The sequence below is a fragment of the Sylvia atricapilla genome, chromosome 19 (assembly GCF_009819655.1).
Source record: "Sylvia atricapilla isolate bSylAtr1 chromosome 19, bSylAtr1.pri, whole genome shotgun sequence".
Classification (NCBI taxonomy): Eukaryota; Metazoa; Chordata; class Aves; order Passeriformes; family Sylviidae; genus Sylvia; species Sylvia atricapilla.
Window position 1 is genome coordinate 5875161 of NC_089158.1, and position 25044 is coordinate 5900204.

Genomic DNA, 25044 nt, shown 5'->3' on the forward strand with positions numbered 1-25044 from the left:
GTACCTGTCCCTGTCCCTCAGGCACACAGGGGATCCAGCCAAGGAAAGCTCCCCTGACATCTACAAAGCAGCAGCACAAGTGTCACCTTCCTATACAGAGTCAGGAGTAGCAATAGATGCTCCATGTGCTTTTTTTCCTACTGCAGAGGGAACAAGAGTGCTGGTGCCAGGAAGAGAATTCCTTCTGGCTGCTCGGAGGGAAGAGACCATTTTCTGCTTCATTAAGCTGCTGCTGCTTTAATGTACCAAGGAGAGGAATAATGGGAACACGGATGTCACTGGCCTGAGGGAAAATATTCATGCTGGAAAGGAAACAGGCAAGAGTAGATCTCTAATAGATCAGGACTATGAGAGTGGTAGTCCTGGCAGTTTTAAAACTAACTAGAACAACATCATTGATTTCCCTGTTCTCTTTAACTGGAACAGCCAAGCATTATTGCTGCATTACAGAGCATTTCAACAGATGCTTTTCCCAGGAGTTCCTTCCAAGCTGGGTGTTAAGAGACAAGACTTTAGGATTTTAGATTAGCAGCAGATCTAGTTTCCATAACAACTAGAAAAGTCTGTTAGATCTAGAATAGCACTTGGGTCTCTCAGCAGCTGAAGTCATCCTGCTGCTCTATTTTTGCTTCAGGTGCAGGAGGAACTGTTGTTTCCCAGAGCCCCTGAAGCTGTAGTACAAATGAGATGTGTCAGCTGGGAAAGGAACCACAAGGCTCTGACAGTGTGTTGGGAGTGTCAGGTGGGACAGGAAAGATGAGCAGCTTTGTTTTGCTTTTAACCCCAGCTTCCAAGCCTGGGGTAGCAGGAGAGCACTGCTTTCACCTGAGCTGCTCCCTTTCTCTCCCTGCTAGTCTCCACAGCCCTGTGTCTGGGAACAAGGACAGCCCTGAGCCCACACAAGATGCTGAGGCAGGAGGTCAGGCAGTTTGTTTATTGGCAAATAAGTGCTGAAATCCATGAGCCCCACAAACACAGGTGCTCAGTGCCCTGTTGCATTAGAATGGTCACGATACCTTTGGGGAAAGTGCAAAAGATCAATAAACAAGCAAAGTTAGTTCTGACATACCCAAGGGAAGGGTGTGAGCAGAGCCTGGTGCAGTTGAGTTTCTCTTCCATCCAGCTTGAGTGGAAAACTCGTGACACATCAAGTGGAAGTCCTTTAGGTGAGCTCTAGCTAGGAGTTCATTCCAGAGAGAGCAGGCACACACACATACCCCTAAGCTAAACCACCCCATCCCTCCAGGACAGCCTGGCTCGTGGTGTGTGTGTGGCCAAGAACAGCTCCTTGCTGGGGTCACAGAGGGTGGGACTGTCCCTTTCTGCACTAGGATGCACCAACTCTGTTCATTGCTGACATGGGAGGGGAAACATTCATTAAATCAGTGATTCAGGATGGAAATAAAGTCAGGCTAAAACATGCCTGGACAGACACACTGAAAGAAAAGCCTGGACAATAACACAGGGAGCAAAGCTTGTAAAAAGGCTTGTAAACTTTGCAGTCCAAGAGCAATTTCCCAGAGGAAATTCAAGCAAGATGCATGGTCCCTTGCACAGAAGTTTGGGGTTAGGCCCTATGGTAGCGGGTTGGGTTGGTCTCCACAAAGAAATCTTCCAGCTTCAGGGGCAGGGGTAGGTGGGAGCCTCCAGGCCCCAGGACAGTGACTGTGGCTCTTGGCCAGCCGTGCATTGCTGGTCTCCCAGGGGTGAGCAGGCTGGGTGGGTTTAACAGGCTCCTAAATTTTAACTGCAGCCTCCTGGCCTTATGTGCCGGGACATGTCAGGGGGATGTGTGGGACACTTCCCTACTGGAATGCTCAGTGGTTGGACTTGGGCAATTCTACTGCTGGAGAAGAGAGGAGGGACAGAGGGGCACTAACCCACACCAGACAGGAGGGTAACTGGTGAGCAGCTGCTCAGGGACACAACTCACTTGCCCCAGGAAAGCCACTGCAAGGAACAAGACTAGGGCAGGGAAGGGAAAAAGTAATCAAGGAATCTTGTGCCATCAAGACTAACCTCAAAGCAGGCTGCAGTGGTAGGTAACAAATTCAGTCTTGGGTGCCATCAGCCCTTTCCCAATACCTCATCATAACAGTATTCTCACTTCTTTCCACAATTCCCACATTAGCAATGGAGTGTTGACCCTGAAGAGAGCAATGGTCTCGGATGAGGAAATCCGCATTAGAAGTGCCAGGTGAGGGGTGCATTCTGCTTGTACATTCTTCTTCCTTAACCTTTAACTTAACAGTTCCAAGTAAGTGACAGGAACTTTCCCTTTCTGGTTGCCTCTTTCCCCTATGAGCCAGTCTGGATCCATGCCTGGCAGGCTGTACACAGTGATCATCTGGGGAGAGAAGACAGCACATTAGACAGGACCTTACTCTGCAGACAGAGCCAAGTTCAGTCAGATGAGGACTGAAAGAACAGCAATTCCTGAAGTTCATTTGTAAGCATCTGTGCCCTTTCCCTGGAGCTATCTGCAGCTTTAACACAGGATCTATGGAAAATTGCCCAGTGATTTCCCTGTTGCTTTTTCATTCTCCAAAGTGACTCAAGGTACTTTTACATGTTGCTATGTCATCCCTTCTGAATATAGAAGTTCAGCCTGGAGAACAGGGAAGTTTCCAACTTGCTGATTTTACTTTTTTTCTCAGCATGATTAGAGCAGGCCTCCAGCCAACAGCCTATCTCATGGCTCTGGATAAGGCAGCTGTATTTGAGGGTCACAGTGAAGATGCTGAGTATTGGAGTATTTATTTTGGGTACAGTTGGGCTTCAACAGGAGGGATTATTTGAGTGATGATAAAATAGTAAATGGCCATGAGCACAACCTCACTGCAACTCAGCAGATACTGGAATCCAGGTAAAGACTCTATTAGTTTCATAAAGCGGGTTTTAGGGGCAGGAAAAGGAACCAAAGTCCTTGCTGGGCACACCATGAGCTGCTGGGCAGTTACAGCCAAATCCAACACTCAGCAAAGCCACCAACCTCATCTGCAAGAAGTGCCAGCTCGGTGCTGTCAGCTGCTTCGTAGTCGTAGAGGACTCTGGCCCTGCGTGTCCCACTGGCAGGAGGCTTGACTTCATTGGGGTTCAGGGCACCTTCTGCCACAGTGTTGGGCACCCCAACAATTGTGGGCACCACGGGAATTGTAGGCACAGCAGGGAGCGTGGCAGCAGCAACAGGAGGAGAGGTAGCGGCTGCGGGAGATGCAGAGTCTGCATTGCCTACGAATGTGCCTGAAAATCTGACACGGGAGAAAAAAAGCACAGTTCAGTGAGGCTCCAGCCTGAGGAACCACAACGAGCTCTTCCTTTCAGAGCAGTTGCTCAGCAAAGATGATGCTCAAGAGTTGCAGGCCACATACCCAGCTATAACAAAGCCACACTGCCCTTCAGGTGGGGAAACGCCCTCAGTTCTCAGGTGCTGACACTAGGCAGCAGGTGACACTTGTCTGCCTATTCTGACTCCAGTGCTCTGTTTCACCAGCTTGCAGGGTACCAGACTGACACGTGGCTGTGCAGAGGGGACTGGGGAGGTGCTGCTCTTGGCTCTGTTTGACTGGTCCATTGTGCTGTGTCACTGCCCTGCTCTCACACAGTCTGTGTTACCTGTTCTACCTGCTGATTCTTCTGGAAAGGGATGGGCACTGATGCTGTTGAACTGGATGCCACAGATGGAGGCTCCTAGGGTTTGTGGGCTCTCTAGAGAGAGACAGTAATGGAACTCGGGCTCAGTTATCTAAGGGGGTATAGTTCTGGCTCTGGCAGTGATCACACAGAAATCCCACAGTCACTGGGGGGAGGAGAGCCCTCTGAGCTCATCCTGGCCAATACCATACTTACATTTCTCCTTTGGAGCTGCAGGCGTGGAAAAAGAATAGAACAGGAGTGTGAGTAAGCATGTAGAGGCAACAGCCCCTCGTGGGTCAGGCCTGTGCTGGTGTGACAGAACCACACAGAACATCCCAGCCCACCCCATGGGATGTGCAGCCAGCAGCATGGAATGTGGAATCTGGGATTTGTTACTGCTGCAGCAGAGCATGCTCAGGCTCATTGCTTGGCAACAGGAATTTGAGTCCTGTGTGATTTAACTAATTTAGAGGAAGAATGTTCAAACTCCCATGGCCATTGTGCTTTGAGAGTAATGTAAAAATCCAATGGCAAAGCCTGATCCAAAGGCACCACCATCATCAGGACCGATCACCACTCCGTAAACTCAGCTCTGTCAGAGCTGTGAGGGCACTTTAAAACTTCTGCCCAACATTATGATGTGGGAGGGGGAAAGAGCCCTGAGCTGGGGGTAAGGAGGTCAATAACCCTCAGAGAAGTAAAAGCAGTCTTCTCTTACCTGCCCAGTTGCTTCTGTAGATCCAGCATGAACTGGTAGCACTGAGCATAGTAGTTGGTCTGAGACTCCACAAACTCGTGGAGACAGCGAAGATGATTCACCTGGAGGGAAAAGAACCATCAGCTTGACTGAGTTTGGTTGCCAGGCACAGAAACTCTCTTGCTGCAGCTACTGCTCCCCTGAGGTACCCCAAATTTACCACCTTTTCTACCTCTATTCCACATGCAGGACTCTATCATCCTCCTAGCAGGAGCCAAGAGTCTCCGCAGTCCCTGCCACCCCCTAGTGCCCAGGAGGACTCACGTGTGTGCTGCTGATCCCCTCCAGCAGCAGACGGGTCACCTCTGCCTGGCGGTCGAACTCGGTCTGTGTGAGCCTCAGCTCGTGCTCCGCCTGCAAACAGGATGGGGGCTCAGGCAGCACAAGGCAGCAGCCCCGTGCTGCCTCTGCAGCCCCCTGCCTCCACACCCCCCTCTGGCAGCAGGACACTGTGCTGCAGGATCCACGTGCAGCTGTGACACTGAGCAGCAAGCACAAGAGATCCCGGGTTGGGATCCCAGAGACTTCTGGCTGTATTTCAGCTTGATTCCTTCTTAGTCCTACATTGGATCACTGCAGGTGATGGAATGGCAGCTCCAAATTGATGCATCAAGCAGGGAAGCTCCTATTCCCACAAGACTAGAACATGAAGATGGGGAGGCTTTGTTAATCCTGAGGTATGTGGGAAGTCAGTCTCATGCCGGCTCCAGTCCCTTTAATCCCCTGTTTCTGCATCTGCAGGCACAGGAATGTCACAGCCTCCCTAGGCTTCCCTCTGGAAGTGCAGTGGTTTTGTTTTTATCACCACAGAACAAAGACTGAGGCCAGGCAGCTTTTACCAAACTGCTGCTGCTAATTGAATCGGCAATGGAGATGAACATCCCAATCCAACTTCTACCCAAGGGTCTCCTTTGGTGCTAGTTACTGATCCTGAGCTAGCAGGAATTAAACACTGGTGAATAGCAGGCAGCTCTACAGCAGGCTTTGGGAATTCAGTGATAGATTCACACTGAAGACCCATCTCTCCCCCACACCAAACAGTACATTTACACCGGGGCAGTTTTGCAGTGCCAGGATACTCAGGTGGATCCTGGCAAGGAGATCCAGAAGTGCTGGAGCAGCCAAGTGCTCTGGTGCTGGCTCTTCCCTCCTGCTGGTGGAAAGGGGTGACAAAGCATCCCTGTGTGTTCTCTCCAGCAGGCAGCATTAACACCAGTGCTGGTGTCCTCTTGGGATGTGCTGTGACTGGTCACAGAAGAGTGACACCCACTCAGCTCCAGCTCACTGGAAAGAGAATCCTTTTCTCTTCTCCAGGAGCATGCAGCCATCAGAGCTGCCTTGTTGCAGGAGTTCCTTTTGCTGCTTTGGGAATGCCAAATGACCATTCTGGCACAGGACTGACATGTCTGGAACAGAGGGCTGATCCAGCCAAGCTGACAGTCTCAGAGCAGAGGCCACATCACTGGTGGCTCCAGAGGAGACCCAGTATTCCCAGCAGGACAAGCTGGAGGTGCTGCCAGGGCCAAGCACAGCTCTCATCTGGTACCAGCATTACTAATGTCGAGCCAGGCTACAACAAAGACTGTCTTTTAATCAGTCTATTTTAAGCTGCAACTCAACTGGTCTATTTTCTTGCATCCTCCGTATGAAGGGGATTATTTAAAGGAGAAGAGGGAATGTAACAGGAAATACCAGTGCAATGCCTTCAAAACACCAAGTGATTCTTGCTTCCTTTGATTCTCAAATGATTCTTGAGTTGGAACTCCAGTATTCAGAGCTATTTGAACTTGTGCTAGGCAGACCCAGCTCTATTTGCTGCTGCCTGGGATTTGCCTCTCCCTGCCAACTCTGAGCAGTTGCAGGATGTAGTTTCCTATAAAGCCAGAGCTGGATGGTGACCTGGGAGGCCCCTTCCAGTCTTGTGCTTCTCCAGGACATGGAGAACTTCAACATTTACTTACACAGTTTGGTCTATCCAATGGGGCAGAATAGCCCAAAGATAAAGGATAGAGGAACAGCTCCTTGCATGCTCATAGCTGACTGTAGCCAGCTTGTTTGGTTGAGGGACTGAAGGATTTAAAGGACAGGAAGAGCTGGGTCAGGAACAGACAGTGCATTTTGTGGATGCCTTTGCAGTAGCAGCTACAGGCTGCTGTCATGCACAGCACACGGGAACTTCTGCCACCCTGCACTTCAATGCCTGCTGGGGGTGTTTGAGGTGTGGAAGGAACAGGATCCCAGGTGGTGTCTCTGGAAGCTCCGTGCTATGCTGCAGCTCCACACAGAGCTCACCTTGGTCTCAGCCCTCCATCCATCTTCATGGACAAGTCACACTTCCCTTCCAGAGCCTCCACGGATCAGAAGGGTAAGTGCAGCTCACCCAGAGAGAATCAACCCCATGAGGCTTCAAACCTCCCCCGTGACCGAGCTGCTCCCTGCAGCAGTGGGGATGTGCACAGGCAATGCTCTGTCCTTGCTCCAGCTCTGTGTGGAGCCAGCTGGATGGGTTAGGCCAGGGGCTTCCAGGGGCACATGGAGGACCAGCGCCTTGGCCACAGGAGCAGAGCCAGATCACACTTCACCATCAGCTCTGCTCCTGCCACACAGTGCAGGGTTCTGAGCCTCCTCCTACCACACAGACACACACCTGGATGCCAGGGGAGTGTCTCCCACCAGGGACAGCCAACACGGCTCATCCCAAGCTGCTGTCATTGCACTGAACCACACGGAGGGATCAGGGCTGGGGCACACCACAGCAGTGGCCCCTGATCCTCCCTGCCTGCGAGCAGGAAAGGTTCCACAGCACCCCCATCCTCTGAACACCCCCAGAAGGTTTGAGCACAATTCCAGCTGGGTACTTACTTTTTCCACCTCGTCATTCCAAAGCTGTAGGGGCCACAGAGCAACAGGAAAGGAGATCAGTGTTGGAGACGTCGTGAAGCACTCGGCATTAACACCCACAGGCAAGGACGCTCCATGGACACACCAGGCCAACTCCAGGGACAAGCCAGCCCTTCACCCAGCAGCAGCTGCCAGATCCATGCCCCTTCCCCTCATTCCTGCACCCTCAAGTTCAGTTTCACAATGGGAGAGCAAGTCTCTGCCCCAGAATCAGCAGCACGCCAGCTCTGCTCACTGCCAGGGCTGCTACAGCCACTGCATTCCACAGGCTCCAGGAAAAAAAGGATTAAGAAGAGTCCCCTGCACAGCAAGGCTCATTTGCTGAAGCTGCAGAGGCTGGTGTTGAAGGACAGCCCTTCTTTTAGGAGTGTGGAGAGGCAGGCAAGGGAGCTTTTTGAGCTCAGGCCACACAGAGGCCACTGTTCCTCACCCACGGTCCAGAGAAATGGGATTATCCACCCAGCCTGCACTGCCAACAGGCCACAGCAAAGAGGAAGCAGGAGCTGGATGCTGCCTCTGAGCCAGGCAAAATATCACACGACTCCTTCCTACTCTCCTTATCCACAGAGGCACACTTGAGGCAGCAGAACACTGGACACCTCCAGCTGCTTGTGGGATCTGGCTTCAGGACTTGAAACAACGAACAGAAGTCACAAACAGCAAAGGGAGAGAGGAGGCAGAAAAACACATTGATCCTTCACAGAGGTCCTTGGCTTGGCCTTTCCTCAGCAGCAAACTACTGCCACAGTCCTGGCAATGTGAAATCCCCCTGGATCTGGGAGCACAGCAGTCTGCCTGCAACACCCACACCAGTGGGGCCAGAGGAATGACCCCTGTGGAGCTCAGCTTCACCACCCAGTGTCACCTCTGCAGTCAGGGAAGGTCACCAGACACAGCTGAACTTGCACAGGGGCCCCTGTGCTGGACAGGGGTGTCAGAGGGAGAGCAGGCTCTGTTTGATCAGACTCTCAGCTGAGCTTTAGTCACCAATTGCCCTAAGGTGAGCTGTGGGAGCCCCAGGTGCAGAGAGACTTCAGCAGCCAATATAAGGAGCACCTGTAGGACCTGCCTGCACTGGGGAGGGCTGAAGCAGGAAGGTGTTTTGCCAGGCTCTTGGGATTGCCTCCTGCTCCATGGTATGTAGCCTGACTGGCATCTCTTACTTGAGTGGAATTATTGTATTGGTCTGGGTGCTGAGGTGGGTGTTTTCTTTGATTTTATGGGGATGTTTTGTTATTGTGAATCAGGAACTGCTTTGAGTAAGGCCTGGCCAACTTCAGCCACATGTGGGGACACAAGTCTCTTCCCCTTCTAAGAGCTCCTACTCTGGAAGGAGGTGGTGGAAGCATCCTGTAGGAAGCTGAGAAACAGATCCTGAACTGCTTCTCTGGGACAAGGCCTTTGCTAGCACATCCCCATGCTTTTGGTTTACTATATGAGCAAAGGGAAGCTCCCCTCTGATCCCAGGCTTCCTACTCAGACACTGTGGCCAGTACTCAAGCCATGGCAGCCCCATTTAATCAGTGCAACACCCACGGAATTTGTAGCCAGATTTGTTTCTCTTATGTAGCGTTTGCTGTGTCACCTCCAGATCTGACCCTGTTTTGTTCTGGGATGGTCCAGCTTTGCCCAGATCTACCCCTGGGCTAAGACTCTGTGTGGCTCCTTTTTGGACAGCTCAGAGAGCAGAAAAGGCCACAATCTGCTATTGTCTTCCTGCACCCCAGCTCAAGCCAGAGGAATCCTCTTTAAGGTACTCAATATGTTTTTCTTGGAATCATTCCTAGGAGTGCAGCACTGGCAGGGTCTGAGAGGAAGGGATATTTAGGCTTGCACAGCTCACGTACACCTTCTTACACCAAAAAATAAGGTCAGTGTGGGAGAGAGGAGAAATGACTCCTCAGTCTCCAACTCGTACAAAACAAGGGAGGTGTTTTTTTTCTTGGATTTAATTCCATCTGAGCCCTCCTGTCATGGAAGGGGAAAAAAAAATAAAAGCACCGTGTTATCCACCTCTCCAAAAACCAACAATGTAAATTTAGAATCCAAATCAGAGCCCAGCTGAGGGCGTGTGGTCCAGGAGAGAGCTGACCTGTTTGCTCACCTGTAAGACAAAGCTGTTACCTTGGGCAAAACCAACCCCTCCCTCCAGAAAGGAGCCGAGCTCAAGAGTGAGGTGAGCAGCAGCCACTGCTCTGCACTGTCAGCACACACTAAGAAGGAGCACAAGGACTCTGGCCTGGAAGAAAAGCAGAGCAACAGGATGAAGAGCTCCTACCTTGCTGCAGTGCCTGACCCCTTGGGATGAATGCTGGGATTTGAGAGCTTGCAGCAAAGCAGCCCTGCCTGTACAGAGGCAGGGTGCAGCCCGGGCTCAGCCTGTGTTTTGCTCATTAAAGACGCAAACTGTGATTCAGGTCACCCCTGCCAGTGCAGCTGGACTTCAGGCGGCCCTTCACCCACCAACTGCAGCTTCTGAAAGAGTTTTGGAAGCCACAAGGCCTGACACTAGTCAGGGCAGCACATTTCCCACGGGCACTCCTGGGAGGACGCCCTGCTGTGCAATCATCAAACCTGATCAGGTCAGTGCAGGCTGCTCCTCCAGAGCAGGAGAGCTCCCAGAGCCCTGCTCCTGCTGCCCAGGGCCTCCAGCACTAGCAGAGCCCAATGAGGAAGCACTGAACTAGGCACACATGGCCCAGGGTAGACACTTGTTGGCTAAATAACCTCCCAAAATCTGTTGTTATGTTCCTGTATGTGGCACCTACTCCCCAGAGGAGATTTGTAATAGAGCAGAGCAGATCAAGGTACTTTTTGGTGAGGGTTGGATGTGTCCAACTGAGTGCCTGGGCACTCCAATGCACATTGTACAAATGCTTGTCTTCAGGTGTGCTTTAGCCCTGGTCTGTTCAGAGGCAGGGAAAGCCCAGTTTCTCTCCTCTACTATCCCAGAGCTTAAAGGCAGTCCCTCGGAACAGACCTTCCCAAGGGAGAAGCCAGAGCCACCAGCTGGCCCTGAGCTGAACTAGGAGAGAGGAGAGCTGAGCAGTTGCTGCAGCATCCCCAGGACCAGCTTCTTCTGCTCTCATCACTGAGCCTGGGACCGATGGAAATCATTTTCTAGGTACTGTGCAAAGCTATTTCTGATCCCAGCATCGCTCTCCAAAAAGGTCAGGACAGATCCCCCTAGGAACTAACACTGATGCTGTCAGCTCAGACACACCTCTCTCTCCAAATGGGATGGATTTCCCATTAACCAAATCCAGCTTGTTTCCATACTGTTTTTTGTTTCTGAGAAGGCTGAGCAGTCCTTTTTCATATCTGCAGATCCCACTCCCCAGCACTTCCACTCTTGTATTATTCTATTAGCAGGCATCAGTGTTGTTCTCAATGCTAGTTAGGAAGCAAGATGATCAGTTTTCAACATTTTAATGAGACATGTGACATTGTGCAATGGGGAGCCATGAACACAGCATGGGAAGTCAATTGCTTGGCCACATCCACTCAGTGCAGCCGAGTGGAGACACAGCAGGCTGTTCACCCACCCCGGGCACATCTGGCTGTGGAACAGCTGCCAACACAATGAAGCAGTAAAATATGACCTTCGTTTGCAGAATAGACAAACCTGCACTGTTATTGACACTGGTGGCAAAGACTGATTCCTGCACTTTTGCTTCTCTTGACCAGCTTCAAAGCCCCTGACTCTGACACCATGGTACAGATCAGGCAGTCACATGTGTGATACTGCCACTGTACAGCTGGAACCATCCAGAAAGGGCCCTCTTGGAGGTTGTTCCTCTCAATTGCTCTCCTAGCAATGAAAACCCATCAGAAGATCCCCACTAGAAATGTGGAAGAGGGCTGGCAGGGAAGCTGGTTTGGAAAGCAAACCCAGCTGCAAAGGGCCAGACCCTGAGCAGGCACCCCCACAGGGGTGATGTGAACCCTTGAGGCTGAGTCAGAGGAACCCTGGGCAGCCCATGTCACATTAAAATGTTGAAAACAGCGGAGCACTAGGCCTGAGTTTAAGTCAGGTAAAGAGAGGGGCAGGAAGAGGTTGGAGAGGCAGTATCCAGGAGGAGGCAGTACCCAGGAGGAGGTGATCTTACCGCTGATGCGCTGGCCGAGAGCACGTAATTACGAGGTCTGGTTTCCTGAAAGTCAGGCACAGCCTGGGGGGGAATAGAGTGTCATGTACAAGGCACTAGAGAAGTCAACAGGAGTCACTGGGTGATGGGTGGAACAAGAGACCAGTGGCTTTTCTCCTGCCTGTGCTGGGAGCTTTGCTTGGATTCTGATGAGAGGCAGGAGGACTTCTCCCGACATCTCAGCGGTGGTGTGTGGAGGCCAGGCTTTTACAGTCACACCTGGTTCTTGAACAGCAGACACTTCTACTGTTAGGAACTCTGCCTGTACTCACAGCTGTCAGCTCATACAGCATGATCCTAAAGGCATTCCTATTTCCTTGCAGCCAGCAGGTTGCTCTTGTTGCATTAGTTCCATGCTGTGGGCAGGACCTTCCTTCCCCTTGTCCTCCTGCCTACAGTCACTGTCCAGGGCCTTGCCCTTAAAGTAGGAGTGTTTACCAGAACTGGAGCATCCCTTCCACAGTGCCTTCTACTGCTCTCACTCTCTCCAAGCACATTTGCTCCTAACAGAGCCAGATCCACTGTTTTCAGGAAGGCACATGGCTTAGCCCAGCCAGGTCTAGCCAAAGGCAGTGTAGGAGTTTTCATCCCAGAGGTCAGGAAACCTCCACCTTGTCCATAGCTGAACTTCTGCCCTGGGGCACAAGACTTGAGCACACCAGAGACTTCCTCACTGGAAGTTCAATGGATCCAGTCCACCCCCACACAGTTATGGGCTCATAAACCACCACATAACGTGGTGCTTTTATTCAGTGCAGACCAGCCCTCCTCCTGGGACAGCCACTGGCTGCAGCACCACCTAAAGAGACAAAACAACGAGCTGCCTGACATCAGGAATCTTCCTGGGCAGCCCTTACTGCACAGTGGCTGCTGTGTAGGACTGGCACAGTCCTGCTGGATCCCAGCTCTGGTGTTAATCCCCTCAGGCCTCTCGTTCTCTCTCCCAGGTTAATCTCCCTGCAGTCACCCAGATCCACTTACACACACTGACCCACTTTGCTGGGCCCCAAGCAGCTGGCTGAATGAGTGACTAGTGTGTGGAAGAGCACTCAGGCAGTCCCAACCACCCTTTCTTTTTTTTTTCATACCACTTAGGAGTTTTAGGGATGGCTGGAGGAAGGAATAAGGAGGAGCAATTCCTATTTCAAGTTAAACCTGAATATAGGGAGAAAAAATGCACCAGTGAGGTTTGAGGCCAGCATAGCAAGTAGGCTGGACTCCTCCCTGTGGGGAGAAAAGATATTTCACAGAAATAGCTGCTTATGCTTTTTGTTTTTTGAAGATCAAGAACAACTGAGGAAACTTCTCCTCCCATTCCCTGGTCTCCAGGGAGTCCCAAAACTAGTCACAGCACATGGGATGAAGGAGGCAAGCTTCTCTTGTACTTCTGTGCATGGAGAAGTTGTATTTGCAAGCAGTGGTCAAAAGGGACCCACCTCCCTCCCCCTTCCACTCTGGTAATGGGGCAAAGGGGCAGAACAGCACCACAACCAGATCCTCCTGCCTGTCATTGTCTCTGGGCTGCCCTTCCAGAGAGGGACTGGCCACTCAACCCCACCTCCTCCTGCCTGCAGCTGGAGGAGCCCAAGGGGGTCTTTAGGGGAGCCCCTGCCTCTCTTGAGCACTGCTTGCAGGCAGTGTGGATGGATCTGAGGGATGCTCCAGAGGGGCTGCAGGCAGGTCTCTGGCACTCCCATCCTTCTGGAGCACCTTCCCCAGGCAGCCACAGCCCTGATCACGCTCAGAACATGCTGCAGGGGCCAGTCCCAAGGGGACAAAGGAGATATGAATTTTCTTTTTAAAAATGGGAAAGAGACAATGAGAGGTGTTAAAGGAAAAAAAAAAATCACAGCACTGTTAGCACAGTCAATACTCACATCTCCCTCACACTGAGCAAATTACAAAGAAACAAAACAAAAAGGTTAGTAAACAAAACAGCATCAACAGGAAGGACAAAGCACAGAGTCCGTGGGAAATGCACAGGCCCAGGTGCTCCACAGCAGTCACGGGTCTGGGCAGCAGCACTCGAGGGGCATCAGGAGACAGAAGCTGTGGGAACACGAATTTGCACTACAGAGGGGAAGAGCAGCAAGAGAGAGGTGAGCTGGGATACTTCAGCTTGGCTGGGGAGGTGTGACACAGGACTCCAGGCATGTTACAGGGAATGCTGTGATCTAGATGAGGTGTTTAGAGCTGAGGAAGCAGCTCTCCCTGGTGCTGGGAGCTTCCACCTCATCATCCAGCAGTCAGAGAGGCACCCAGAGCCCAGGGACCCACCTTTTAGCTGAGATGGATGCCCACAGCAGCAGCCGAATTTGCTCTGCTGCTGTGGTCAGTGTTTCAGCCACTCTGCTACTTGGAGGCTTGGCTTGGGGAGGACACCCTGGAAAGCCTGGATTGACACTGCACCTGCCTGGGGCACCCCAAAAGTTCCAGTGGGAAACAAAGTGTTTCTTTTTCAGCTAAAGAGGAGTCCCTAAACCAGGGGTGTGTGCAGGTGAGAGGCCTTGGGATCACCTCCTGTAGGAGGTAAGGTAAAAAGGGTGGAAAGGGAGGAAGCACAGGAGTTATCTGAATGCCTGCTCTGATCTGAGCTTAAAGATAAAGCAATAGCCACCAGTTCCCCCTGAGACTGGGGGCACTATCCCCCTCAGAAGGGGAATGGGGGATTCCTGAAGTTACTTTCAGAGGATCTGGGGGACCTGACTGATTAGAGGAGGCTTTTTTAAAAGGGTAGGTACTACTTCTGTCCACAGCTGTCCTGTGTAGGTCTGAGCACTCTGTCAGACCTGCTGATGGAGGCTGTTGAGCTTAGCACAGCTTCCCCATCTGCTGTGCACGTAACTGGAGCTGAAGGAAAGGGAGAACACCTGGAAACTGGCTACCCAGGGAGAGGTAAGGCCAGAGGCCCAGCTGGCAGATGGCTAGACACAGGCTCACAGCAGGGCTGTGTATCCCAGTGCATCCCAGAGACTGACTGACAAGGACCAGCTGATTGTGACTTGCACACATTTGCCAGTTGAGCTCCTGGCCCCAAAAGCAGAACTTGGCAGGTCCTTGTGGAACAGCCAGAGCTCTACAGGATGACAACCAGCTCCAACCAGGCCCTCCAAGGAACCCATCAGTGCCCAGTGTGATGAATTCCCCAAAGCCTGTAACTAGAGCACCATGAACTGAGTGAGCAGAGGCTTAGGGACAGACCTTGTAGCCAGTCTGACCCTGGCCACCCTTCACAAGCTCCCACTGCCCTCCTGCAGCCTTTCCCTTGTGCACCTCCCAGCTCAGCTCTCTCTTGGCTTGGTTTAAGATCCCCTGTGAAAATTAGCAAGACCTCAGAAGATGCAGGCTTTTAGTTACTAGCACAGCTCATCCAGCAACCCTGATCAGTCAGGGGGCAGGAGCCTAGGTCAAGTGCAAGTTTGCAGACTCCAGAAGCTCAGAACTGTTTCCTTCAACAACTCCCCCAAGGGAGGACATCTCAGAAACAGGCTCCTGCTCCCAGTTCCCCCAGCTGTGCCTGTCAGAAACACCAGGGTAACCTAAGTTTTCACCATGTGAGTCCAGCCCTGGGGCAAGAAGGATGGAGAGGGAAATGAGGGGAGGAGTTACCGCTGCTTTAGCCTCGGCAGCCTTGGCCTTCTTCAACCTGGCCTTGCAGGCGTCCAGGTCCAGGCGTCGGTTCTGCAGGATCCTCCTCTCTTTCTGGAAGGGACAGCACAGGGGTCAGAGCACATTGCTTAGAAGCAGGGTTGAGGAGGGGATGTGCTATCACCTAGGAATCAAATCTATCTCTTTATTAAAACATGCCAGGGAGAAAGAACCAGTTGCTACGCTCATCTCCTTAGCAAGAGTTTTGGGGCTGGTTGCCAGGGATACAGGATAACCTCCTGGAAACAGGGCAGCCTGTGATGGGTGGTGCCCATAAGCTGCAGCAGTGGGGAAGTGAGTTACTTTCCTCATGCACATCAGCTGACAACCTCTCCCTATCAGAGGGGGAACCTGAGCAGATCTAGGGTTAGCACTCCTTCATCCTTGCATTCTTTAAGAGGAGAAGTAGGGAGTCATCCTTTAGCATAGGGAAAGAAAAGGGGTTCTCTTAGCACTGTTTCCCTCTCCCCCTGCCCTCCTTGTCTCCAGAGATGTGAGAAGCTTCCCCTTCCCTGCTACCACACTTACAGAGATGGTTCTCCAGTCCCCTTCCAGGAAGTTCCGCAGTGGGGTCAGGAAGTTGATGGAGGCAGAGCGGATGAACTCCCTTTCTGCTGCACCCAAGCGCCTCTGAGTCTCTCCGACTTTTATCAAAGTCTTTCCTGCAACAACAGGAACCTTCAGCTCCACAGAAACCAATTAACATGTTGTTGGCTTCTGCCAACTCACCCAGAGCTTCCACACTGCCCCACTGGGGGATACAGACACATCTGTACCTGGCCTGGGCAAGGAAATGTGCCTGTCCCACACCAGCTCCAGCCCTACCCACTCTGCTCTTGGCCTGAGGCATCTTTTCACTGCTCCCAGGGCAGCTCTGATCTTATCTATCTGCTAAGGCACTTATGCCACTGATGTGTTTTACTGCTCTACCTGCTTGCACAGACTGATCCTTCTTTGCCTCATAAAACAGAGGCATGAGAACAGAGCAGCAAATTAAAAAGCACCAGAGCAGAAAACATGAGTTGATTAGGCAGTGTTGACTATAGATGCAGTTACAGCTGCTCTGGCTGTAACAGGACTCACTATCGAACAACTATCGATTTGGAGAGCAGAACAAAGCTCATGGCAGGGGCAAGGGCAGCTGGAAGTGAAAGCTGTGTCTCTGTGCAGGTGTGCTGCTTAAAGAAGCCCAAAATTCCCCCAGGAAGGGACAACTGTGAGGATTTAACAGCAGAAAGCTCTGTGTAGTGAGGAAGGAGCCTGCTGCAAACCTCTCAATGCAAAACAGGGATATTCTCTTGGGAAGGGCTGGATTCCCTGGACTTCTTCAATAGCCAGGCTGACTTACCATAAGGGGTCCCTGGCCCAAAGTCATTGGCTGCCTCTGTCATGTACTGAGCCAGCAGCTCCCCGTTGGTGACCCTGGAAGGCACCTTCCTGTCGAGCTTCTCATACAGGAACTCTTCTACTCTGGCACCTGCAATGGGGACACCAGGGAGCTTGAAAGAGGGTCCCTGAACTGGGATCCATGACAGCCCACCCCATGCAGTCCTCAGTGATGCAGTGGACAGCAGGCACCAGTGCCAGGAGCAGCAGTCCCTGCCCCAGGGCACTGCCAGGTGTGAGGTGCTCTCAGCTGCACATGGAAGAAGGACAGGCCCTGCAAAGACAAGTTTCTCCCAAGCCCCACAAACTCGACAGGGCTCTCTGCCATGACTTTCAGCACTGAGCTGCAAGTGCCATTTGTCCTTCAAGCCTCAGGAGAAGCTGCACTTACTCGGGTTTGGCTGTAGCAGAACTTCAGTTTGACGCAAGATCTTCTCTGTCCAGTTCTTCGTGCAGTCTGCCCTGGCCAGAAGGTTTTCAAAATGAGCATCAAGTTCAGTCTTCTCAGCCTGGCCCAGCTTTTCTTCAGTAAACTGCAGGAAGAAGGCAGTCATTAGGTCTTGTTCTTCCAAAGCAAATTTACAGTGTGTTAGAGAGCTGATAAGGGACAGTGAAGCTGCTTTTGTCTTGTGCATTTACCTTAGAATAGAGCTAAAAACCCTTCAAGGTGTCATTCTTTTTTTCCCAGGCATCTTTCAGGGGAAGAGGGCAATTTTTTTGCCCAAGAGTAGAACAAGCATTGGGCTAAAAATAGACTCCAGGTTTGAGAGGTGTTCCAGAATAAGTAACTTTTAATAGGTCTAGTACAAAAATACTCCAGTTGTGAGGGATCTATTTAAATATGCACATGGCTTCCACTGCTTCATGCAGGAGGGCAACAAACATTCTTCACATGAGGGAAGGTGCTAAATCCCTTCATCTCTTACTGACCAACTCTGTGCCCTGTAAACCCAAGGGATCAGGAATGCCACTACCACCTGATGTCAGGAGACTCAAACTCAGGATTTAGACAAAACCACTTCCAGCAAGTCACTCTTCTTCTGGGACACCCTCTGAAGCAGGTAATTAAAATATGCACTGTCCAACTCTTCTCAGCACTCAGATTCATACTGGAAATGGACAATCCTCCCTCTGCAATCCCTTTTCAGTTTAAAATTAGCAGCAGGGAGAATGAAGCTGTGCAAATCTCCAGTGTTTTACTAGGCAGTGACATCTGACCAGGTCTGTCAGTCTGGAGATGCAGCCTCAGATGGCCTGGACATCTCCATTGCTTCCTGGAGGGATTTCTGAGAGAAATGACCATTCCATCTCCTCTCATCCCCATTTCCCATTTGCTCCTTTCAGTGAAGTTGGCCAACCTCAGTGTATTTTTAAGCACAATTCCCTGCTCTTGACAGAACCAGCACCTTGTTGGATCATGCTAAAAGGCCCTTTGGACAGCTGTGCCACCTGGGATCCTACAGAGGCTCCAGTTGTCCCCTAGCCCTTGTTAATGGTCTCTGCTGCCATTGCTGAGTCAAGACATGGCACTGTGCAACACTGGCACAGTCAGATGCCAAAGATTAAAGCCTGCCTAAAGCTCTAGGATGAAATGCAGCTCCTGCCTGATCCACCACTGGCACCTTCTCTCTGCTTCCCTACACCAGAGCTCAGCTCTAGATGGGCCAAGATGTCCCTTCCATGGGGTCTTGGTCTGGTGTCTGCTGTCCCTCCTGAAGGCCTCCTGGCCAGCTCTTCCCTTTCTCACCCTGCCCAAAGCCGGGAACAAAGCGAGATAAGGAGAGCCCAGAGCAGGGGCAAAGAGCCCTTGGAGTCCTGTTACCAGATATCTGAGATACACAAGCCCTCCAGGTATGTTTACACAGCGACCTGTTTGGCAGATTCGTGGAGCACTTTGCCGGATGTGGGTGGTGACAGATCCTCTGCTGCAGGGACAGGGAGCAGGGGACAGGGATCCTGTCGCTGGTCCCTCCTCTGCACCAGCAGCCCCAATTACTGGCACATCATTTCACCTAGGTCTTGCCATGGTCCCCTGACCATTGCTGGACACAGGGAAAAGCAGATCCAGGGTGAGAGGGTGTTTGTGGTGTTTGGTCTGTGATTTCTTGGGGGGTCACACATGGCTCTCAGCAGCTGAGGCTGCTTTCCTCTGTCACTGCTGGGAGCCCAGGGCTGTTTCAGACTCTGCCAGGCTGGGCTGAGTCACTGCCATGCAGCAAACTGGGACTTCCCAGGTATTTGGCATCGATTCTTGAGTCATCTGTTTAAGATCCTTCCTAAACAAGCCAAGGCTCTTTGATGCAAAGATAAGTCTCTCTCGCCCCCCTTTCCCAGACAGCATTTTGAGACCTCATCTCACTTTCAAGTCCAGCTTTTTTTCCTGCAGTTTAGGCTTATCCTGCACCAGCATCTGCCCTGGAGCTGTCAAACACAAACCCAGTTTCTTACCAGCTGAATTGAGTCAGCTTCTTACAGCATTGCTGCAGTGCCAGATCTGCTGGAGCCCTCCAGCATCTCCACAGTGCTGCTGCCACTGTCCTGAACCACTCCAGCTCTGGGGTCCTTTGCTTTTTTAGCAAGTAACACCTTTGGCATCACTGTCCTCTGTGGCTGTTTTGTGTAACTCAGTGCAGGGGTCAGGGCTCAGCACTTGCCAGAACTCAGAAACTCAGTTCTCATCTCAAGTCTGGCACTAAAGCTGTTTGTCTTGCAGCAAGGCTGAGGGCAGCACCAGGATCATGCAAGCCTTGGGTGCTCTGCCAGAAGGGGAGGATGGGCAGGAATCTCAGTCATAGCCCCTGGTTGCAAAGGGTCAGGCCAGAAAACAACCTCTCATTCCAGCTTTCTTTCAGGGCTGGAAAGCAGAGCATGAACGCTGGGAAGAGGTGCAAGGCACAGGAGGCTGTGACTCCATTGACATTTAATTCCCTCAGTGTCTCCCTGCCCAGGAGCTGGATGTGCTGAACCCAGCCCAGGCACAACCTTGGGTGGTTGGTGCCTCCCTGGGTGCTGTCCCTGCCCAGAGCCACCTCCTCCTCCTCCCTGAGCACAGAGAGGCACTGATCCAGCTCAATTTGACCTCTAATGTGACTTTTCAGACCTCTCAGAGAACCCCCCTGACTTCAGAGCAGCAGTGGGGATGTGCCATGAAGTGCAAGGAGAGCAGGAGCACCTGCTGCAGGAGCAGCCTGCCATCAGATCAGATGAAGCTTCTCCTGGAAGCACAGCCAGCACAGGAGATTACAGGTGAGTTACACTGACCTACGAGCTGGCTTGTGTTTTTGTCCCGTGCAAGTGGAAATCTGAGATTTTAGGTGGCAATAGATCTCAGCTGCTGGTCCCTTCTTACCTGGCTGCCCAGTGAAAAGAAGGGTGGGAGAACAGCAGTTTATGAAATTTGGCTACTCAAGCACTTCAAGCACTTTACAGAAATCATGTAAAGGATTTGTATTCCTGAGAACCTGTTTTCATAACACAGAAATTTGACTGAAAAAAATTCACTGTGGCACCAAAAGATGTGGGAGAAATGAACTGATCATACCCTCAAGCCTCCTGACTGTAAAAAGGCAGATTTTGAGTATTTTATATCTTCCTGCTCCCAGACTAAAAGCACTGCTCTCTTGTAAACAGATTGCCACAAATGGGAGTGATACTTGGTTTTGTCAAGTTAATTTACAGTCTTGGTGCAGATCCCAGGGGAGAGAGGCAGGGCTGCCAGAGCACAGGCAATTGCAGTGCTGAGAACCTCCAGCTCCTCCATCCTGCCGTGGCAGAACTACTCCCATTTGTTTTCTAGAACCTGAGGAGTGGGTCAGTAGCCCTGAACCAATTCCCAGCTCTGCATCCTGGAGCCATGAGCCAGGTAGCAGCGCTGAGAGGCTGCTCCCCTGCAGGAAACATCCTTGCAGCTGACCCAGACCGGGTGCTTAATAATGCAGGGCAGCCTTTTGTCAGTGCCACTCTCCAGGAAGAGCAGAGCTGTGCTGCATTCCAGGACATCAATAATTCAGCCAAAGGTTGGGTTTCCTCTGGGAGGCTTGGCTGGCCAGCAGGAACAAGAGATGCTTTATCAGGTGGGAAAACAGGGTGACCCAGCAGGAGAGCAGTACTTGGGCCAAAGGCTCAAAAGGAGCATGGATGTGCTGGACTGCAGTTAGGGCAGCTGCCCTAAGCATTGACAGCTCGGGGAAAAGCCCCTTCCCCCGGGAGAGTTGGCAGACACATGTCTGGGATGTCAGGAGGGTCTGCAAGCAGTGCTGAGCTGGGGGTGCCCCTCTGCTCTACAGGAGCAGGCAGGCTGGGCCTGGGACTAAAGGACTTCAGAGTTAGGCTTTAAAATCACCCATGCTGAAAGCACCAGCACCTTCCTCTCCTTAAAAGACAGGGGAATAAAATCCCAGTACAACAAAAGGCCTGTATGCTGGGATCTCTGACAGGGTGGCTGCAGCCCCCTTGCAGAGGATCTGGTGGCAGAGTTCAGGCCCTTGTACCACTTACAGGGTCCCTTTTTTATCCAGCTGCACATTACTTCTGACTTTCCACTTTAAATGACAAAGATCAAACCAGGGCCAGGAGATTTAAACCAGGGATAGTCCCCTGTACCTGCCAGTAGACTGGTGGGTTTTTCAAAGCCTCCAAATAGCTCAAAACATAGTAATATTTGCTCTTCTGGTGATCAAAAGCACAAGACAGTCAGTTGAGCAAATCTGGCTCTCTCTTTGCACAGGGTTACAGTAGGAAAGAAGCCACAGCCACTCAGCATCTGAAAACTGCCTGATTTTCAGCAACTCTGGACCAGATAGAGTCTGCTCCAAGTGTTTGGTCACCAGGAGTCAGGAAAGCCAGGCTGGGAGCCAAGTGAAACTGTGCTAGAGGACAGAAGGAAGCCATTAACAGGGACAGCCTGGTTAACTCTTAAGCACAGCATTTAGGAGAGGAAAAAACATTGTGGCGGTCGGTTGACCTTGGCTGGACATGAGGTACCACCAAATCACTCTATCATTTCCCTTATCAGCAGAACACGGGGGTTGAAAATAAGATGGAACCTCACAGTTGAAGATAAAGGTGGTTTATTGAAGAAAAGGTTCTGCATGGAAGCAAAGAAAACCAAAATATTTTCTCATCTTCTTCCCATCTGCAGGTGATGTGTGACCACTCCTGGGAAGCTGGGCCTCAGTACATGTTGTGGCTACTCCAAAGGACAAATGTGCTCTATAACAATGTCCCACCTACTCCTCTCTCTCAGTTTTTATTGCTGAGCAACGTCCTAAGGTATGGAATATCCCTTTGGGCAGCTTGGGTCAGCTGTCCTGGCTGTGTCCCTACCAAGACCTTGTCCTTTCCTTGGGTCCCCTTCTGCTCTCTCAACTTTTAAAGTGTGAACACTAATAAGGTCAGCAAGCAGAGGGTTTATTTTATCTACTAATGATAAAAGTCTATTTTATCACCAGAGATCAGGGAGCTGGGGGAGTCTGTCTGCAGAGGCCTCAAGATAGAGTAAGTCAGCCTCTAGCTGTTTTGGTAATGACATTAGGGGGAGATAAGCACCAAAAAGCTGTATTCACACTTGAGTATTTTCACCCAGAGCCTGTTTACATCAGAACTGACAAAAGACAGACACCCACAGTTCTTTCCAGACCTCCCTGAAAGAGCCTGGCTTGCAGCCTGTCTAGAAGAGAGACATCCAGTGTGTGGCCACACAGCTTCTCCTGGCCAAGGTTTGGGATCAGACCACTCGCTGATAACTGGAAGCTGCATCTGATCAAAGAGAGAGGCCCTTCTTCAAGTGAAGAGGAGAGGGTCCTTTAGGAGTCTGTCTGCAGGTGCTGCACCCCTCACGGAGTACTGATGTGATGGCTGCAGCTGGCAGTGCAAGTGTCAGTGCAGACCATCCTCAGGGGGAATGCTGGATCCTACACGAGCTCTGTGCCCTTGCAGGGCCCAAGCCAAGAAGCTTGTCCCCCACTCCCAGCATAGCAGAGCTGTCCACTGCTTTCCTACTCCAACTTTACTGTCTGCTCTGCTTTTCCAGAGGAGTCCTATGACTGAGCAAGGAAGAACCATGTAAAGGAAGCAGTGGGTTTGAGCTGTTTCGATTGGGGTGCTTTTTGTCATGAGAAGCCTAATCCAAAATCATTCTTCCTGCACCTATGTTGGGTTGTATTTGACAGATTTCAAACCAGCTCCTGCCTTGAGCCAGCCCAGAGGCATTGTGCTGACCATATCCTGTCTCCTTTCTCCCTGGCTGAGCCTTAATTCCAGTTCAAGTGAAGCTCCTCTGTGCTGGTCAGACAGCTCTGCCAGACAGAAGGAGCTAATGCTGTCTGAACAGCACATAATGGCCAGTCCATTTATCTCCCAGTTGCTGCAGTTCCAGAAAACATCACTTTGTTATATGCCAGGAGCTGGAGGAAACATCTCCAAATGCTACAGAAAACGGGTTTTTCTAGACAGCTTATTCCCATCCTAGATCTGCAGAGCTAAAGAGTGCTACAAACCCAGCAGACCTCAGCTGTCACTGCTGGCTCTTGGGGGAGATGGGGCAGGGCTCACCAGGCACCCAAAAAGGCTGAATTCCCCCAGCAGTGAGCCATCATGAGGTGGTTTTCAGCCTCAGAGATCTCTTTCCTTCCAGTTCCCCCTCTTTACACACCTGCTCGCTGTCCACAAGTGCCAGTGCTCATGTGGTTTCAATAAATTACTACTGTAATTAGGCATATGAATATTCATGTACGAGACAGTGGAGTAGGTGTAGCAGGCAGAAGCCACGGTTTATAAACGCCTCCTTACTCTGGAATCACTGTGTGCAGACACTGTTCTCAGGCCTGTCTCCTTCCTACGCCCTGGAGCTAAAAAACACTTATCAGAGACTCACAATAAAGCTTCTAAACATAAGATTTCTTCCCAGCATTTCTTCTGCATCCAAGGTCATTTGCATGAGAACAGCATCTTTAGGCTTTCCATCTGCTCCTTATTTTGAACCTGTAGTTAATATCTCCCTTTTTCATAACATATGACTCACTGGCACGGTTACAGGAGGTGATATCTGCTTACAGGAGACCAGTCCTCAAGAGAGCCAGAATTACTCCACCGCACAGAAGGTCTGGATTGAGGCAGCTCTACTCTGTTTGTTTACCAGCCCCCACACAATAGGCAGAGCAAGAAGCCCAGTCCCAGAGTCACCAGCTGGACCTCACTTTCCAGGCAGGATCCCAACCAGTTCTGACCTGCCTCTCTCCTCTCCCGGACAAACAAGAGCAGTTTTTTAGTCATTACGCCCAAGAAATGAATGCACTCAGCAGCTCCATCTCACCACCTGCTGCATGTCTGCTGCTCCTGTGTACCCAAATTTCTTCTAAGCGGGGGGTTACTTCATCCCCAGAAGCTCCTGATCTCAAATTTGTGAATATCAGAATATTTTGAGTTGGAAGGACCCAAGAAGTACAACTCCTGGCCCTGCACAGAAACAGCCCCGAGAATCCCCCCTGTGCCTGAGAGTTGTCCAAACGCTTCTGGAGCTCTAAGGCCCGACCTGCTCACCCTCAGCAGCTCCTTCCCACCCCCTGAACATCCCAGGGTTTGCCCAGGGCCTGGGATCTCCTGCTTCTCCCCAGGGCACCTTCAGCACCTGCCCCCAGCGACAGGGACCATCCCACAGAATCCCAGAATGATTTGGCTTGGAAGGGATCTCTGGAGGACATCCCGTCAGCCCCCCGCCAAGGCAGGGTCACCTGAGCAGGTGACACGGGAATGTGCCCAGGTGGGTTTGGAGTGTCTCCGGAGTGGAGATTCCACGTCCTCCCTGGGCACCTGTTCCAGAGCTCTGCAGCCCTTCCCGGTGGGGCCGGGCACGGACAAAGCAGCCGTATGCCAGATCACAGTTTTGTTTCCCTGAGGTCAACAAAGGCCAGGCACGAACGGCCCCGCGCCCCCCTCCCCGTTCCGAGCGCCATCCCCGGAGCTCTTCCCTCGGGACCTTCCCGGCGCCCCCGAGCCACGGCCGGGGCGATGCTCCCGAGGTGCTGCATCTGCGGGTGATGCTCCGGGGCCTCACACGAACGGACCCACCCAGCTCCGATCTCCCTCTCCGGGCTCCCCGGGGCCGAGCAAACACCCCCTTGGCTGCGACGGGGCCTGGACCCGCGGATCCTCCGCGCCTCCCGCCCCGCGGCCTCCGAGCGGTGCCGCTGCGGTGGCGACCCGCCCCGCCTTACCTGCATGGCGCGGGAGAAGAAGACGCCCGCGTCCGACGCCAGTTTCTTCACGTTGAACTCCATGGCGGCCCCAAAGCCGCCCCGGCCGCACCGCGCCCCCGCTGTCACCGCGCCCGCCGCGCCGCCGCTTTTTATAGCGCCGGGTGACGCCCGCTCCGCGCCTCTTAAAAGGGCTGCGACTTCTTACCGGGTCCGTGCGCCCCGGCAGCGCCTCGACGGGCGGCGGCACGGGCGGCGGGCGCGGCCCCTTTAAGGGCGGAGCGGAGGCGGGGGGAGCTGTCAGCGCTCGCCAATAGGAACTCGAGCCGCTCTCCCCGCCCCTTCCCTTCCCGCTCCGCCGCGCTCGCCGCCGCAA

General features: G+C 52.0%; 1 protein-coding gene and 1 long non-coding RNA gene across 7 annotated transcripts; one reads left to right on the forward strand and one right to left on the reverse strand.

The window, feature by feature from the left end:
- Positions 1-919: 919 nt before the first annotated feature.
- On the reverse strand, positions 920-24901 carry SH3GLB2 (SH3 domain containing GRB2 like, endophilin B2). 6 transcript variants are annotated; one of them, XM_066332718.1, is made up of 12 exons: positions 24690-24901; positions 16868-17009; positions 16439-16567; positions 15619-15752; positions 15052-15144; positions 11404-11466; positions 7256-7279; positions 4658-4747; positions 4355-4455; positions 3850-3864; positions 2993-3251; positions 920-2347 (listed from the first exon to the last, which is right to left on the reverse strand). In XM_066332718.1, the coding sequence occupies exons 1-12, from the start codon at positions 24750-24752 to the stop codon at positions 2240-2242; spliced, it is 1221 nt and encodes a 406-aa protein (XP_066188815.1). In that variant the 5' UTR covers positions 24753-24901; the 3' UTR covers positions 920-2239. The 6 variants fall into 6 exon arrangements, with proteins under 6 accessions (XP_066188815.1, XP_066188817.1, XP_066188816.1 ...); XM_066332720.1 differs by lacking the exon at positions 11404-11466; XM_066332719.1 differs by lacking the exon at positions 3850-3864.
- Positions 8374-22202, forward strand: LOC136369713 (uncharacterized). The gene is made up of 3 exons (XR_010745047.1): positions 8374-8430; positions 19575-19722; positions 21617-22202. It is a non-coding gene; the product is annotated as an uncharacterized lncRNA (long non-coding RNA).
- Positions 24902-25044: the final 143 nt, after the last annotated feature.

Bases quoted from the DNA above. Each gene is read 5' to 3' on its own strand.
- SH3GLB2 (XM_066332718.1), bottom strand. From the start codon at position 24,752: ATGGAGTTCAACGTGAAGAAACTGGCGTCGGACGCGGGCGTCTTCTTC. The intron at 15,753-16,438 runs GTAAGTCAGCCT...CTGTTGTTGCAG, and splicing joins TGGGCCAGGGACCCCTTATG to GAAAGACTTTGATAAAAGTC. The intron at 2,348-2,992 runs GTTGGTGGCTTT...TTCTCTCCCCAG, and splicing joins TGGCACTTCTTGCAGATGAG to ATGATCACTGTGTACAGCCT.